General features: G+C 38.2%; 1 protein-coding gene across 4 annotated transcripts in view; it reads left to right on the forward strand.

The window, feature by feature from the left end:
• Window positions 1-15,846, forward strand: part of USP6NL (USP6 N-terminal like) — a 111,676-nt gene extending 95,830 nt beyond the window's left edge. For all 4 annotated transcript variants that reach the window (XM_085299409.1, XM_085299400.1, XM_085299383.1 and 1 more), the window contains 2 exons: window positions 1,568-1,720; window positions 12,318-15,846. In XM_085299409.1, coding sequence (XP_085155535.1) covers window positions 1,568-1,720; window positions 12,318-13,759 — 1,595 coding nt within the window. In that variant the 3' untranslated portion in view covers window positions 13,760-15,846. The remainder of the gene's footprint in view (window positions 1-1,567; window positions 1,721-12,317) is intronic.
• The last annotated feature ends 1,198 nt before the right edge of the window (window positions 15,847-17,044 follow it).

Genomic DNA, 17,044 nt, shown 5'->3' on the forward strand with positions numbered 1-17,044 from the left:
CTTTTCTTCCATCTCTTGCATACAGAGAAACTAGAATTTAGAATTTTGAAGAGAAAAATTGTCCAAAGCTTCGATGCCTGGTGCCCTGAAGTGATTTAATACCATAAGTTCCAAAGSACCCTCAAAGTTTTTGAGAGTGGATGCTAGCTTCTAAATTACTTGGGCATTTCTCAGTAAACTACCTTGTAGTTTGAGTTTGATTAAAATTTTCCTCTGTGGCTTTGGCTGTCTTGGTGAAGTCATTTAACTCTGTGTAAATTCAAAGGTCTGCGTGGAGCTTTTTGCACAATTGATGTCTTAATTTGCTTGCTAGTTTACCCTCATTGAACTRTGCTGATAGTACATCACTGTCTCACCAGGGTGTGTTCATTAGTTTGTAAACAGCTTTCAAAAATGAAAAATGTTGTGATTTGTAATTATTGTACTTAAGAAAGCTGAACATTTGGAGGCAAGTTGGTAGGCTTAGCATTTTGGTTACACAGAGACATTACTTGATTTTTTTTTTTCCATCACTCTTGTTTCTATGGGGGAAAAAAATGAGCAAAAAGTCCTAGTGTAGCTTTGCTTGGGTTACAGTACATAGCAACTTTCTGCATAATCCAAACATTGAGCCTAGCTTATGGCAATAGAGAATAGACTAGAGGCAGCAGGGACTGGCAGAGAAGGCGACAGAAGAAAGATCAGATTCTGATTTGTTTTCCAGTCTGTGCTCACACTGATGTCAGCCCTTAAAGCACTGATAGTATAGCTATCCAAACAAAATGTCATTGTGCAATACTTGCCAAGAGCATTAGTATTACAGTGGTAAAAAAAAAAAAAAGAGTTTTGGTGGTTATGTATGAACTGTGTGCGTTCTGGCACTTTTGATAGCGTACATGTGCTTAAAGAAACTGCATAGGTATGTAGTTACAGCTTTGCAAGCAGAATACGTTTGTGTGGAAATCGTGGTCTTTTTGCTGCGTAAAAAAGAGAAAGAAAAATAAATCTCCGGTAACTGTAACTGTAAAATGACTTTCAAAATGTGACCTGCATTAACTGAAGCAGCAAAAAGTACCTGAATTTTCAGAGGGCCTAAAGCAGCAGCTCTCTAAGATGTGAACTGCCATATTCATTTCACTGGAATTTAATTCAGTTATGAATGTAGATACTTTAAATGTCAATTTTTAGACTGTTTTACTGCTTTTAAACAGAGGAAGGATCAACTTTTTGAAGAGTTGAGGATGCAGGCTGAAAAATAAAGACCTGAAAAGCTGTTGAACATAACATGGGAAGGCTAAAGGGGAATGATTTTGATTTAGTTTTTGTGAAGATGCCCCATTTTGGAAAACATTGTTCTAAGCAGAGAATAAGTGGAAAGCATTTTCATGCGAATTTGCAAGTGAATTTTTAATGTATTTTATGGATTTTATTTAGTGTAGAATTGTATTTACTGCATAATTCATAGGTGGTTTTCATTCCACCTTGAAAGTTATTGGAGAATTTATAATAACTTCTAATGTCTTAAGTACATCTTCTAAATTTAATGTTCATGCTCAAGATATTTTTATTATATTTTCTTCTTACCTAGAGCATTTGATGAAATTACAAATGGAAGAACTTGTAGAATTTCTGCAGGAGACTCTAGCCAAGGATTTCTTCTATGAAGATGACTTTGTAATAGAGCAGCTCCAAAATTCTATGTCAGAATTGAAACGAGCAAAATTGGATTTACCAGCAGCTGGTAAGAGATTTGTACACGTGCAGATTTAGAAGCCCAGAGCTGTTCACACATGCTCCATTTTTAAAGTGTTAATTTATGCTGCTAAAACTAATGCAAATAYTTGTTTTTACATCAGTGTATCGTGATWTTTTTTTTTCCTCCAAAATATTTTGCAGTTGAAAAACAGCATGCTTCGTTTCATGAGTTTGCTCTTTTTTGGTATTTTGTTTACTGGTTGCAAACTAATGGTGAAGTRCTGTATGTGCAGGGTACTTTAAACAATCCTGCATTCTGATGATTTTATTAACTTGGACGGAAATATATGCAAGGCAGAAGATTAAAAATCAAGGTTCCCAACTGTTGGAAGCAACACGTTTTCTGAGACTCTAAATTGTTCTGCAGCATTATTAGCTGTGGAACAAACCAGGTCAAATACTTCCTCCTGCTAGCCAAATCCAGCTTTTGAATTCTTTACAGGTGATGGATCGTCTGAGCGTTTAACTGGATTACTTTCTTCATTTKTTCTCAGTTTTTGTGTGCTTGTCAGCTGCAGAGCAGGGACAGTTATTTCTCTGAATGCTACTTTTGAAATGTATAATGGATCTCTTTTTTGTGTAATGAGATTCTGTTATCTTTTCTATCCCTATGACCAATATCTTTAACTTTTTTCTTGTAATTACTCTCAATTCTTCTTTATGCCTGTTAATTCATAAAATAGTATGTAAGAAAGAATGTATGGTTTATAAAGTTACCAAAATATGGCAGAAATGACCTTAAAATAAAGTGCTACGGTTGCTTTCAGAGAATAAGAAATGTCAGCATAGAGATTAGCTATGTAGCCTTGTTGTGATAATGTGTTCTTGAAGTTATTTGAAGTTGTAGTTTCTTTACAGAGCTTATTTCTCATTCTGTAGCCTTATTTRTTGCATGCAGTATTGAGCTGTTTTGGGGCACTCATCACTAATACTCATTTCTTCAGGTTCTTCACCATTTATGTCTCTGGCCTAGTCAGACACTTCTTATACACTTGCTTCCTATCATCTTGGCTTCTTCTCCCRTGTTTCCAGCTTATTTTGTCCCCTCATTGTGACTTTCTGTAACATTTCTCCGTCATGCTTTCCCCTACCACTAGTAGGTCCCATCAAGCCTAGTTCATCTGCCCAGTCTTCTCATTCCTGCTTGTTCAGTGACTCCACAGCTTCTCCACGTACCACTGCTTGCACTGTTTCTCCCCTGTTTTTATCACAGCCTTCCCATCCTGCCTTTCGGTCTTTTCTTTTTCTTCAGTGCAAGTTGCTCTCTTCAGCACTACTCCTCAGTTGCCTGCTTTCTCAGACGTCTGTTCTCACCTGGTGCTTGATCGTGGTGACTGGATGTGAGCAAATATGTCATTGATCAACTTTGTCTTTTAGTGTCAGTTCCAGCCTCTCACACTAGAGGAAGATAGGATCATTGGAGTGTTTTCTGCTAAATAGTAAAACTGAGTTCTTCGTGAGTTTGTGTGAACAGTGGAGATTCCCCACCGCCACGTCAGAAACTTAACTTGGTCGTAGTTGGGTGGATTTTTCATGGAAGTGATAAAAGGTTCACAATGAGAAGTTTCTGTTTTCCACTTGAAAGTGTGGTAGCTGTGGAGTAAGGAGAGGTTTTATAGATTGCTACATGATCGAGTTAGTATTTTTTTCAGTCTAGGAAATCACATATGGATAACTTTTTTGAGAGTTTCTGGGGAAAATACAGAATTTACTGGAAATGTGCTTGATGGAAAAAATGAGGGTAGAAAGCCTGTTCCTAACTTGCTTGGTTTTAAAGCTTCTCTTTTGGGAGAATGTGAAACACTTTTGAGTGTTTGAGAGTACTCTGGGTCATAACAGAGACCGTAGGTGACACAAGAACCATCCAACTGGCCATGCAATAACAAAGTGTGAGACGTAGAGAATCTTGTTTTAGAGGCCCAAAGCAAACAGTTGCGAATCTAGCTCCTTGATGAGATGTTCTGGCGATGGGATGCAAGTTGTTTGGTTTCATACCTTGTATGCTTTTGTATTATTCACAGCTGTTTGGGGTCTTTCTTTTGGGTGGCTAAAGCAACATCAATCAATAAAATGCCACTTTTCCAACCTGAATGGTTTAATTTTAAAATAAAAATAAGGAAATCTAAGCTATATTTCAGTGCTGAATGAGGAAGTGAACTTTTTTCTTTTTCATTTCATCGTAGCCTGGAAAGGTCTCTCTGTGTGGTATATTTTTGCCAGTGGTAAATGGGAACATTACTTAACCTTTCAGAAAATAAATATAAAATGCTTTTTTCCTAATCCTTGGAAATCTAGCTGATTTGTCTGCACTTACCTGTAGTTGAGTGAGACTACCTCATTTGTTCTTCATATGAATTTCACAAGTCTTTGATTTCCCCCCACCCCCATACACACACACTCTGTTCATTTTGGTTTTACTAATCACTGTCTTCAGGCAATAATATTTTTCTACAGGTTCTCAGCATTCTCTAGACATTCAGCCTTGCTCACGTGYGTGTCTGCCTCTACTATTTATGCTRCCTTCAGTCTGTCTTTGCAATTTTTCTTTCAATTCTGTGTGGAACTTACAAAATCTTTATGTCATGCAGAAATACAAAAATATTGGACTCTTGGCTTCTGAATTTGTTATAGTCTTGAAAAAATAGTGTTTATTTTAATTTTTCTTGACTGAACTTGGAGCACTGCTTCATATCTTGTATTTTTTACATTGAGCAACAATTACATCTTTAATTATTGAGAACTAAAATAAAAATGATTGGTTAAATAAATAATAATAATAATAATAAAAAAGCAATCTCCGCCAGACAGTTGCATCAGTATCTGTCATCCAGGAATAGCAGCGAGCTAATTAAGCTCTGTGGAATTTTCCATCTRGCATCCTTTATTAGGCCATATAGATTTTCCTGCCCTAGTAGGGTAAACTGTGGTAGGCTATTAAGAGATATTAACTTTTGYGTCACTTTAAAGTGGGTGTCTGGCCATGTCTGAGGTAGGTTTCCCTGGCTTGCTGCTCCTRTGGTTTATCCCACTGAATTAGAGGTGCTTTTTCTCTCCAGAAGAGAGAGAAGGGAAAGGACTTTGACTGCTTTCTCACCGATAAAAACCCTTGAAACGCTCAACYGAACATTGACATTCCCGGGGTGCAGCGGAATGGATCGGGCTAATTTAGGGACCTCAGTTGAATGCCTTTGCGAATGCCAGAGCTATTTTGCATAAAGCAGAGTGCAGATTTTCCTCCGTTTTCCAATTATAGTCTACGTGCTGGTCAGTATAAGATAGCCCATACTTTTGCGGGGACAACCATCAGAGGGTGGCTCCTAAGCTACAGGCGGTTCAAAAGCCCGAGGTAGGTGTCTACGTGGCAGGGACTGTGTGGCGACAGTAGACGGTACAGTTAAGCACGCCGCTTCTCGTCAAGCCCTTTCCTTTCGAAGCCCTCAGAGGACAAGCTGCAATACTTATACAGCATAAACTATCCATTAAGGTACTTCCTCTGATGTACTCAGTGAGATTTAGTAGGAACGGATTCCCTAATATTGCTTAGTATCTTCTGGGTTGCCTGGAACRTTATCAARGGTCTCCACACCACAGCAGGTTCTTGGTTAGCACCTCCTCTAAATCCGTATGACTCCTGCTTACATCTTCTTAAGGARCAAGATCTGAAGCAAGGTGGGCAAATCTATTCCTTGATTTAAATATAATGTCTACAGTGTAGCGGAAGATTTCTTGGGAGCTGCCACTGATGTCCAAAGTTTTTTGATGCAGATTCTTTCCTTTCTTTTTTCTTCTTTTCTGGCTTTTATTTAAAATAACAACAAAAATGCTTGAAATGYTCACAAAATGTGGATGAAATTTCCTACTTTACCATGAGTTATTTCTGTAGGACTACTATTAATAAATAGTATAATGTCTAATGAACAATATATTAATATATATTGAATATTTATATGTAGTTTCTGATTGTAATAAATAAAAGTACTTACTAGGGAAAGTTCTATGTTCTACTTAAAAGTACATGAATGAAATAGATTATTAATCTACTGTTTCATAGATAAGTCAGGCCCAAGATCAAGACTGGAGGCCCTCAGGTCTACTCTAGAGACAATTTCTCACTCTTATTTTGATGCAAGATGTCCTGAAAAAGGAGGAGAGATGGGTCTTGRGAATCTGTTTTTTATAATTGAAAGTTTAATAGACTTTACAGTAGCTGAGAAGATGTTAATTCAGAAATAAAGTTCCTGAGCCTTGATTTTTAAAGAAATACTGCCTAATTCAGAGTCTCTTAATCATCTTAGTGTGGGGTAACACCTCCTTTAAACTCCATCTGACATAGTTGCCTCTCCCAGTCTTTTGAATATAGATTCAGGGACAACTAGTGAAGAAGTTTGAATCTTATGGTTGTCACAGACTTATAAATGTTTGTCTGCTGTTTGTCTTCAAATTTATRTTTCAATGACAGTTATTACTGGTATCTTTTAGACATATATTCATCTATTCTAAATAATCTGTGGCAGTCTAGAAATATATACTAAACTAATAGCCTATTAAATAATGTCTTATCTTTGCTGTTAATCAATATTATGATAGCCAAAATAATTGTGATATTTAACTCAGCTTGACTTTACTCTTTCTAATACTGTCTCTTCTGATTTTTGTTTTGTTTCAGAGGAATTTTGGATTTTTCRCTTATGTATCAGGAATACACAAGTAGCTATTTCATACAATGCACTTCACATTTTAATCAACTAAATTTTCTGCCTTGTTTCTGGTGTGATACGAGTGTTTTACAGTGTTGTGAAGGAAATTAGTATACGGAATGGTATTATGTTGAGCAGTTTTAGACATTGGCTTTGCATCCTTTAAAAATCTTTACTGTTTAAAACTTGCATGTTTTTGTTAAAAATGATCCAGGTAGTTTTGGTGGTTATTGTTCGTAGTCCTTTGACAGACCTTTTCAAAAAGGCAGATTTTCCAGAGGAAAAAGTGTGATTAGAGATGTAAAATTAAGTGATTAAATTTAGATTTTTTTTTAAGATACCTYGCAGGCATATAGCTAGCCACATGCAGCTTCAAATTGACCACCAAGTTTATTAATCTTTCCACTGCTTATCTAAATGCCGAGGTTTATAAAGTAAGATTTTTGTTAGTGTCGGTGCTACAAAACTGACATAGCTGCAGATGGACAAACTGTGTATTCGGTTCCATCACTGTCAGGTTGTCAGCCAAGATTTCATTTCAGCGTCTCCTTTGCTGATGATGGCATCTAAAGGAGGAGGAACAGAGTTGGACTTTCAGACAGCARTCTGAGCTTCTAGTGCAACCACTTAAATTTCTTTAAAATTCTSTTGGACTTGTAAACTGAACAAGTAAGCTGGGAAGTCACTGATGGAAAATAAACACAAAATATCAAGATGTCATTTTAAGAGTTGTTTTTATGACCATTACCATCCTTGAAAACTGTGTTAGAACAGTCAAAGTGCATGTATGCTGGTGCTGAAAATTAAGGACTAGACTGTTATTCACCAGAGAGAGCACTTAAAGCACTTTACTCCAATTATATGCCTGCTATTCAATGCATGAGGCTGTTAGTGCTTCCTAAAGCAATTATCTGTAAAGTCTTGTAGTTGAGTTCGACTTCCACTGGGTGGTGACGAAGACTTGTTAGAACAGGAGTAAGTCAGTAGAATAGAACTTTAATATAACTYGAATTTTTCATCTTTTGGGGACTAGACAGATCTGCTTGTATTTATTTAACTCCTTTTCATGTCAGATATTGTTTCCCAGCAGCAAACAAAGACTTGACTGKTTTTGTTTTCTTTAAATTTTCTTCCTCTATTTCCTCTTCTCTCATCCATTCCCCTCTCCACCCATTTTTCTTTGTTGCTCATTTRTTTTTCACTATTGCTATAAACATGGCAACTAAATCACTACCTTTCTTTTCAAGGAAGAACAGAGAATCCTGTAGGACCAGCTTTGTAAATTCTGATATAAGYTATCACGTTTCTCTTTGGGAAAACCCAATAAACAAGCTGTCTAGAAAACTGTTGTGTTGAAGGAAGTGGKGAGATAAGAATGAGAGTTGTCCAGTTCTACATCTCATGCAAATCCTGGCGGCCCAGGACAAACCTGATTGCCAGTTAGCTCCAGAAAACATAGCCACGGTGTGCCTGCACGTTTGATGATGGCAGAGGTTGCTACTGAACTGGACAACTTTCTTTTAAATTCTGGTTTTAAAATGTCTGTAAACTTTGTGTGTAAATATCATGGTTTACCCAGAAAAGCACTTGTCCCAGAAGGACTTTTTGTGGAATTCAAAAGTTCCTTCATTCTTATTTCTAAAGTCAGACAGGTATGGCTAGAAAATGAATTAACTCAGACTTAAATTCAACAACACAAGTAGATTGAATTTAAGGTCCTTGAAGACATCCCCAAAAAATTTCTGCGCGCTGAGATCTGAGGGATTTCAACAATGTGTTTAGCTGAAGTGGTGATGCTGAGGGCTGAAGCTGCAGGTGAGGCTTTAGGCAGATTTGGAAAGGAAAATGGATAAATAGATAAAAGATATTTAGTTCTTAAGAAGGATTAATGCTTTTGCATGCTTCTCTGGCGAGCTCTTGCCAGTGGAGACGTTTGTTGTGACTTAGTYTTTTTATTTGCTTTTGCTTTGCGGTTTCATTTACTCAGCTTTTTGCTTTTATTACCTTTTTTTGTCTCGTTCTTGCCAGCATGCAACATCGTTGTTTTCTTGCTATTCTTGATGACAGTGGCCTGCTTAAAACATTCATAGGCATACTTTGCATGCTGTTTTGAGCATTTGAGGAATGTCTACTTGTATGAACATGCATGGTGATACATTTAGTTATCCTCTTCCTGTTGAATTTTGTCATTTTTAAAAATCTTTAGGAGTTTTTGTTTTCAAGAATGAAGTACTTTGGTTCCACTGGAAGTGACAGCTAAATGTATATGTGTGTATTTTACATGTATTTTATAAAATTAGAATTAAATGCCTGTTTTCAGTTTAAAACAAGTTAGTTTACAAATTAGAAGGTGATCACTTTGTGGATGTCTTTGTGCTGCAGGATMATGAATCCGGTAGAGCTCCTTTCCTTTGGATGTTTATGGCAGGAGGCAAATGATAGCTCAGGCTTTCTTTAAATGGAGGCGTGTGCTTTTTATCTTTGATTCCTAAATAGAACATCTCCAGCACTAARGTCTTTCCTAAAGTTTGAGATGCAAACGCTGTTGACTAAGCAGTCTATGTCTGTTCAGTGTGAGGTAAGTTACTGCAAATTCTTTGGAGGCCTTGTAACTAGGATATAAAACCATATTTCTTCTTTTCCCTTATTACTCCCACTGACCCCTCCCTTCCACGCGTACAAACTGTTCCATATTTTTCATACAATCATAGAATCAGTGAGGTTGGAAGGGACATCTGGAGATCATCTAGTCCAACCCCCTTCTCAAGCAGGGGCACCTAGAGCGTGTTAGACAGGGTTGCATCCAGGCAGGCCTTGAATATCTCCAGAGAAGGAGACTCCACAACCTCTCTGGGCAACCTGTGCCAGTGCTCCGTCACTCTCACAGGGAAGAAATTCCCCCTCACATTCAGGCAGAACTTCCTGTGGCTATTTTTGCTGCTTCTGCAACCATTAAGCTCCAGTATTACCAATGTATAAAAGGTAAAAGCCTAGTGTCATGCTGTTAGCATGCAGCAGTTTTCTTCTAGATGAACTATTGTTGTCTTTGAACGCTTTGGCCATTACTCAGTACCTGAATTAATTTCCAGTTTTTAATAGTTTCACCACAGACTCTGTAAGACTGCTCTGATATTCATTGTACAGCTGTAATTTCTGTTACAGCATGCATCATCTAAACGGTGCAGACCATAGATATATCTAGTTGTAATGTGGTCTTTTACCCGAAATGTGAAGGGAAGATGACAGAACATAATCTTCAAAGCAGTGTAAATAGATTTCAGCAAAAATGTCTGCAGTTTTCTCACTTTAGATTTTATTAGAGCTTAATGGTAATAAGAACATAAAGTATATGAAATTAAAAAAAGAAAAGAAAGAAGAAAGAAAACACTTTTTTTGTACAAGCGAGTGTATTTCAAAGGATCCCATATTGCTCTGTATGCATTTCTTAGAGAGTAAAAGCTGGAAGAAAGGAAATGTTTGATACTTTTAACCTCTTGTACAAATGAAGGAAGCACTGCAGTCACTAGATGAATTTGTCGTCTTTTTTTTTTTTTTTTTTTTTTTTTTACGTAGCTTGAGTGGTTCAATTTCAAGAATGGAAGAAAAATCATTTTGCTAAAGAATTTATTCTTTGGAAAGTTGAGGATTTGTCATACAAAAACATAAAATATCTTTGTGTAATCAAGTAATCTGCAGAGCTCGAGGGGCTGTTTTCTTACAGTATCCTGTAACTCCTGYGCGTGTCAGCTGTACAGTCCTGCAAGGTGATGCAACGTGTGGGGGACAGGTCGTTGGCAGGGGCGTTCAGCATGTGCAGCTTCTRAGGTATAACAGGTGGACACCGACCACTTTCACTGGAAGAGAGTGGGTTTGTGTAGCTAAATGATCATACCTAATTAGATGATCGTAACTAATGATCATAACTAATTAGACGATAACTAGGAGAAGATTAGTGGAGGGCACTTCTACAGCAAACCCAAGTAGACTGGGCTTGTTGTGTGTAAGTGGAAGTTTCTGCTGCTGTGCATCGCTAAAGGAAAGCATAAGGTTCCCACTGTTGGCCTTGTGTGAAGACTTTGGGAATCAAAAAAAGGCTAATTTAATTGTTTGGGAAAACACATTTTTAAGTACATATTGGTTTAGTGATTTTTGTCAGCACATGTGGCCTCATTGTATTATTATTATTTATTTATTTTTTTTTTTTATGTCCTGTCTTCCTCTAATGTTCTAGCTGGCACAAACTAAGTTTTCTTTTAGTTCACATGGCAATCGATTCTTGCTGGTAGTTTGTTGGTACTGTTATAATCCTGACTTGGGCTGCTTGCTTTCTCTTTTCTACCTCTACCATAAACCAGTCATCAAAGATTGAACTCATACTGTTGATTATTATAAAAAAAAATTAACATGACTCTCTTAATGCTTCTAACCTCTGCAGTCATGTTAGAGATAGACACATTTATATGTGTCTACTCATGTGAACCCATATAGACATGGGAAATATATTTGCAAATAACTAATAAGTGAGACACAGATTTTAACTTTAAGATCTTTGCTGCTGGAGAGAGATACTATAGTTCTTGTCTCTTGGGAAGAAGCAAGAATTAAAGAAAATTATTTTACTGTCAGCCTTTCTTTATAATTTCTTTGCATAACAGTGCAGTTACTCCTTTTTTCCCCCTCTTCTTTCAGTAGAGTTTTACTATATAAATAGATACACAGTGTGATTTGTTTGGTTATGCTGACTTTAAAGGTCTATTTTTGATAAACTGAACATTAAATAACTTTAATAAATTTAACAGTAAGTATTTGACTTAAAATGGGAAATATGTGTTGCACATAGTTAAAGAAGTTATATATAAGTGGCTACAATGAAAGACTATAATATGTTCACTGAGAATGAGGAGGGTGTGGACTGCTAGGGAGAAAGACTTCGGTGGAAAATGTGATGTAAATTGTTATATCAACAATGTCAAGCAATGAAACATTTCTTTATTCTTTGTGTAGTTGCAAACTGGACTATTTTGAGCCCTCACATAACTAGTATTTGCCGCTGGCTGTTGCAAACTGGGAGAACTCTCCCATTTGTGTCCTCATAACGTAAATGATGTCCTTGGTGTTAGTGTCTGGCAAAACTTGCCTGTTGAATTACAGTCATTAAGTAGCTAATACTGATATTTTCTACATAGATTGTTTTATACCTGATTTAAAAAAATGAATAGAAAAAAATGGTAAATGTCTAGAGTCTTTTAGATATACTGTAGCTTTTTAATACAGAAAGTGAGATTTTTAAGCAAAGGTTGAAGGAAAACAAGGACGTAACTGTGTGGATGTTCAGAGGAGCTTCAGGCTAATGCGAGAAGTGAGAGAAGGTTCAAGGATGTCTRTTAGGAAGGTAACACCTGTGAGGGAAGAGCTGACGGTGTAACATACCAAAGGTAAATATTAAAAGATGACTAGATGAGTGAAGTGAGAAGATGAGAGGTGGAGAGAGAGATCTCAGAAAGGATCCTGAAAGTTAAGAATATAGTTTTTATTTAGTGTGATGATGAGGCAGCGGAGGAGGGGTACATACAGGGTAGGTAATACAGCTGAGGTATGATCTGTGAAAATGATTTTTTTGCAGCAGTGTCATGAATGAACAAGAGCTTGTCAAGATTGCATCAGCTGTAGAAAGGAAGACTAGAGTAACTGGTTGAGGGAGGAGAGCCTGAACAAAGTCTGTGTTATGTAGGTATACAGAAAAAATTTTGAGGTGTTTAGCAGAATGGTGACCTAGAGAGAGACCTGGATAACTGAGTTAGTAGTTTTTTTTTTCTTTGCTCTATTGGTTACACAAGTAAACTTCTGTACAAAGGTGAATTTACATTATTGCTGTTCTTATTTTAGGTAAAGAGGATGAATTTCCGAAGAAGCCATTGGGGCAAATTCCGCCGGGACCTCAGCTTGCTGTGCTTAACTTCACTCCAGTGCTCAATGGACAGAACAACACTGGCACACAAACAACAAGAAGGACAGATAGGAGACCACCTCCTGGAGAAGGGTTGGAAAGTTCATCAAATAACCGAAAAAGAGTTAATTCATTGGAAAAAAAGCCTTCTTTAAAACAGCAGAAGCCTCGACCAATAGACACACAGAGCGATCAGTTTGAGAATGAGGTAGATATCAGGAGAAAGCCTCAGCAAACAGGGCAGGACAACTCCAGACAGTATAATAATGCAGCTGCTAACCAAAATTCAAATGCTACTTCAAATACAAGAAGGGAATTTGTACCGAGGTGGAATAAACCATCTGATATCAAAATAATTGAAAAGACTATGAAACTTACTGCAGAGGTGAAAGGAAGGCCAATAAACAATTCTATTTCAGCCTCACCACCAAGTCCTGGAGAAACACAGCCTTTGAATGTAAAGCAAAAAATGAGGGTTTTGGATGCTGATGAAGGTAAGCGAGGGTCTAATGCATCACAGTATGACAATGTTCCAGAAGTTGGTCATGAGAATGAGAATCTTGTTGAAGAGATGTTAGAGAGAGCTCACCCACAAAGTCCTAGGCATGTAACATACTCTAATAGTCCAAGAAAGCAAACTGAGAAAATACCAACTCCACTAAAAATATCCAATAATTACACCTTCACTTCACAACCCAGATCTCCAAAATATTCCTCACAATCTGATGGACCTCCTCATGGATTGAATGTAAAGCAGCCACTGCCATCTTACAGTAACCCTCCTACCTACCATGGAAATTCTCCAAAGCATGTCTCCAGTATAGGCAATACAAGTTCTGTTCCCCTGCATTACCATGGGAATCGAACCAGCCCTTCTGGTAGGCCCTATGGTTCTTTTATTTCCATAGATTATTCCCCAGATAAATCACAGGTGAATTCTTACCCTGTCAGTTGCCAAAATCCTCTTCCACCAAGCCCTAGTCAGATAGATGTAGCCCCTATTGATGCTTATCCCAGCAACTCAAGATCCCCCACAGGGGTCAAATTCATAATCCCACCAGCGGATTACTTACCAGAAGACAGACAGTGGCCAGATACTGCATATATTTATAGACATGAGCTGTATAGGCAGCCCTGGAGCCAAGATGTTAACAAGGGCCAATTGGATAATTTCCAGAAATATCAGCATTTTCAGTCAACACCTTTTCAAGAGAACAGTCTTCCTACTATTTCTGTTCATAGTCCAATAAGATACAGGACTTCACCAACCTTTGAAGAGCATGGTTCACCACCATACCAGTACTCAGGCCCACCAACTCAAAACCAACACTACCGAAACAGAAATGATGGATTATCCACACATGAATCTGTGCTCCTCTGAGAACCTGCCTCTACTTACTAAATTGGCAAGAACCAAAACCAGTTACACATTGCTGTGTTACTAGTAGTCCACCTCTGTTCTTCTATGGACATTCTATGGACAGTTCATGCAACTCTGAAAAATAACAACACTATTTGAAAGATGCTTCAGGCTTTCCCTAAAGGCTGGTTGAGTTCTTAGACTTGCATTGCAGCCGTTGAAAGTGATCTGATGCACATAAACATAGCAATAGCAATAAGATCATATACACGACATGGCTAATACTGTCATTGTACCTTAAATTGAAATAACTTGTGTTATGATCTTTCTGCCTAAAACCTGTAACACATTTACAAGTTTTATTTTGACTGACATTTTAATGCACTGTATAAATGTGTGCGTGCGCATGTTAGTATGCGCTTATATACACAAATGCATATGGAAAAGAGCTAAAGAATTTAAATGCATTTAACTTTGGGCAAAGCTTGTGAAGTACTTTTATTTCATATTAATTTTTCTTTATAATTTATTTGATAAGCCATTCACTGTGAATGGGAATCTCTATCGTTTTTATACAACTGCCTCAGTATCCCAGTATCTGTTCCGGGCAGGAGAGACGCTTTGGGATTATTAATTTAATCTTATGTGCGAGTTAATTTCCTGTCCTTTGACTACTGTTTTGTCATTTTCCCCAGCAAGAAGGAGCAGGCCAGCAAAGCCAGAAAGCCAAAAAAGTCTCTCCAATCTGGCTAAGAAATGGTGCTTAAAATCCGGGCCGTCTGAGTGTAGCACGTCCCTAGGTTCTGAGGTGCATTGGAAGTGGGCAGTTTTTACCTTTGCACCCAAATCTACTTTTTCAGAATGCCGTCCTGGATGCAAAATGTTTGGGCACAGCGTAGATAATGTCAGACACAGAAATGGTGCTGCACCCTTCATGGTTTGCCGTGCCGTGCCGTCAAGCTAAAAGTAGTTGCAGGGCCACGTCTCACGGGTAACGGGGAATTTCCAGCTCCTTGACACTTGTGTGAAGTAAATGCAGGAGTTTGAGTTTTGGTGGAGACTTAATATTCCCTGAGCTGCGTGCCTAAGCCGTGTCCCTTCTTCGAAGCTTTGTCATGTCAAATCCGTGTTATGTTTTGCCCTTCTGTTCCCAAAGAGCCAGTAGGTTCGTGCCTGCGAGTGGGCTTGTGCTGCTGGGCTGTTAGGCTGCCGAGAGACCGTGTGGTGGTTTACACCAAAACGATCCTCACTGTTAATAGGAAGCTCAGCAGACAGCTGGTAATGCAGGTATTTTTAATGAGTGTTTGCAGCCTTTTGTGCTTCATGTTTTCCTTTCCTTTTCATCGACTGTGAAATGGGGGTGTAAAAAAGCGCTGGCTAAGTGGCATGTGTGCGATGCGGTCCTGTAAGTGCCGAACGTACYGAGCTCCCGTCGAGAGCGGTGGGAGTCAGGCCGGCAAGGATCCTGCCAGAAGAGGTCCTTGGAGCGCTTAACAGAGTGGTTTTCTACTGCTAAAGTACCAAGCGTTGGTGTCGGCGTCAGGGTTTGGATGCTTTGGGAGGCTGTCCTGTTTGTCTTTTGTTTTATAAGATTTGTTAACTAAAGACATAGAAATGGATAWTTTTTTTTTTCCTTTAAAGAATGAGCTTTAGTGCCTATTACTGCTGCAGGCTGACTGTTTTAAGGTACAGAAGTAAAACAATTTTTACAAGCGGAAGTAACATTAACTTAGTGTATTTCAAAAACTCTTTTGTGTATATGATGTGTCTGATGTAATTTTTAATGAACTGGGCGATTTTCTATTTTAAAAATTGCAAACTGCGGCAAAGTAACAGTAGCAAAGCACTACACTGAACCTCTGAATTAAAATTGTGAAGATAAATGTGACTTGGGCTTACCTTAGTTCTGATTGCTTACAGCAGCTTAGAAATGTATGTATATAATATTGTGGCTAAGTGTAATAATCCCAGTGTTTAACGGTCGTTCTGTAATTCATAACAAAGCTGTACAATTTATTTGTGCAAGACTCCAAAATATGTATCAACATTAGAAAATACTGTAGATTTTTATATATAAAATATATACACACTATTTTCTTATGTCATCAGCAACAGTTTTATAACTGTGCATCTATTTTGATGTGACTGTATTTTTAACATGTTAAAATAATAATAATTAAGCATATGTTGTTCTGTCTTTATTTTTTAATCGTGTTTGATTAGCTCAAAACTGCACTTCTGCTCTTAGCACATAACGATTGCTCCTCAGAAATGACTGGTGTATCTGTATTTGATGTACGTCCTTTTTAATTTGTTTGTACATGCTTATTTTTAGCCTAAGCAATACGGGTACAATCTTCATAGGGCTTTTGCATTATTACAGAAGCAACAGACTATTGATTTTAGTTTTCCGTGCTGTTAAACCTAAGCTATCATTTCTGAAGGTTAGGAGTATAAACTCTGGGAGTAACTTAATGATTTTTTTTGTCCTAATWATCTCATCCAATGCCGGTGCACAAGAGACAAAAGTTCATTTAACTGGGGGAGGGAAAAAAGAAAAAAACAAAGTAGAAGTAATGCCAGATGCAAATCCATCGTTCATGCTAGTGAAAAGAAAACCCCTCTCACCAGAATGGGGCGAGCGCTGTGCCAGTGGCTTGCTGGAAGAGGGGATCATCCCGGCATAGTGGATTGGGTTAGATATCCTCGTTAGAGCTTTTCGGTTTTGCTTTGATATGAAAGCATTCAAGCAGGAAGTATGAACACAAAACAGTAGAGCCCTTTTCTTCTCGTGGTTTCATAATTTTAGCAAATCGCCCCATCTCGAGCTGTGTAAACTGCAGGTTTCTATAACCAGAGGCCGTTGTCGTGGCTCTCTGTACAGTAAGCGGGGGAATCTCGAGGTKCAAGGGGTTTGGAGAGGGGTGAACGCCGCGGCGTCCCTCCACTAACCCAGAGGAACACGGAGGACGCGGCAAGGCTAGATGTCGAACTTCTGCATGGCAAAAATTAAATGAAATTAAGCTAAATAGAATTCAAGAGGAAGAGGAAATCACCGGGTGGCATGCTTTGATCTTCAGCGTGTTTGCCGTTCCCGTGACCCTAACGCCGTACTATGCTTAAATCTAAAGACTTCAATGCTGAGCTGAAACGTTTCAGTCTTTTTCGAGGCACAAATTGTGGCCGTGGCAAAAGGACAGGGAAGAGCACGGTGCCCCCAGCCTTCTCAGCGAATGCGATTTGGCCGTGTGAGAGAGAGCCAAAGCGGTTATCTCTGTCATCGAGCCAAATTACACGTGACGAGTG

Source organism: Rhea americana, unplaced genomic scaffold, assembly GCF_003343005.1.
Source record: "Rhea americana isolate MKP2758 unplaced genomic scaffold, rheAme1 scaffold_1, whole genome shotgun sequence".
NCBI classification, from domain to species: domain Eukaryota; kingdom Metazoa; phylum Chordata; class Aves; order Rheiformes; family Rheidae; genus Rhea; species Rhea americana.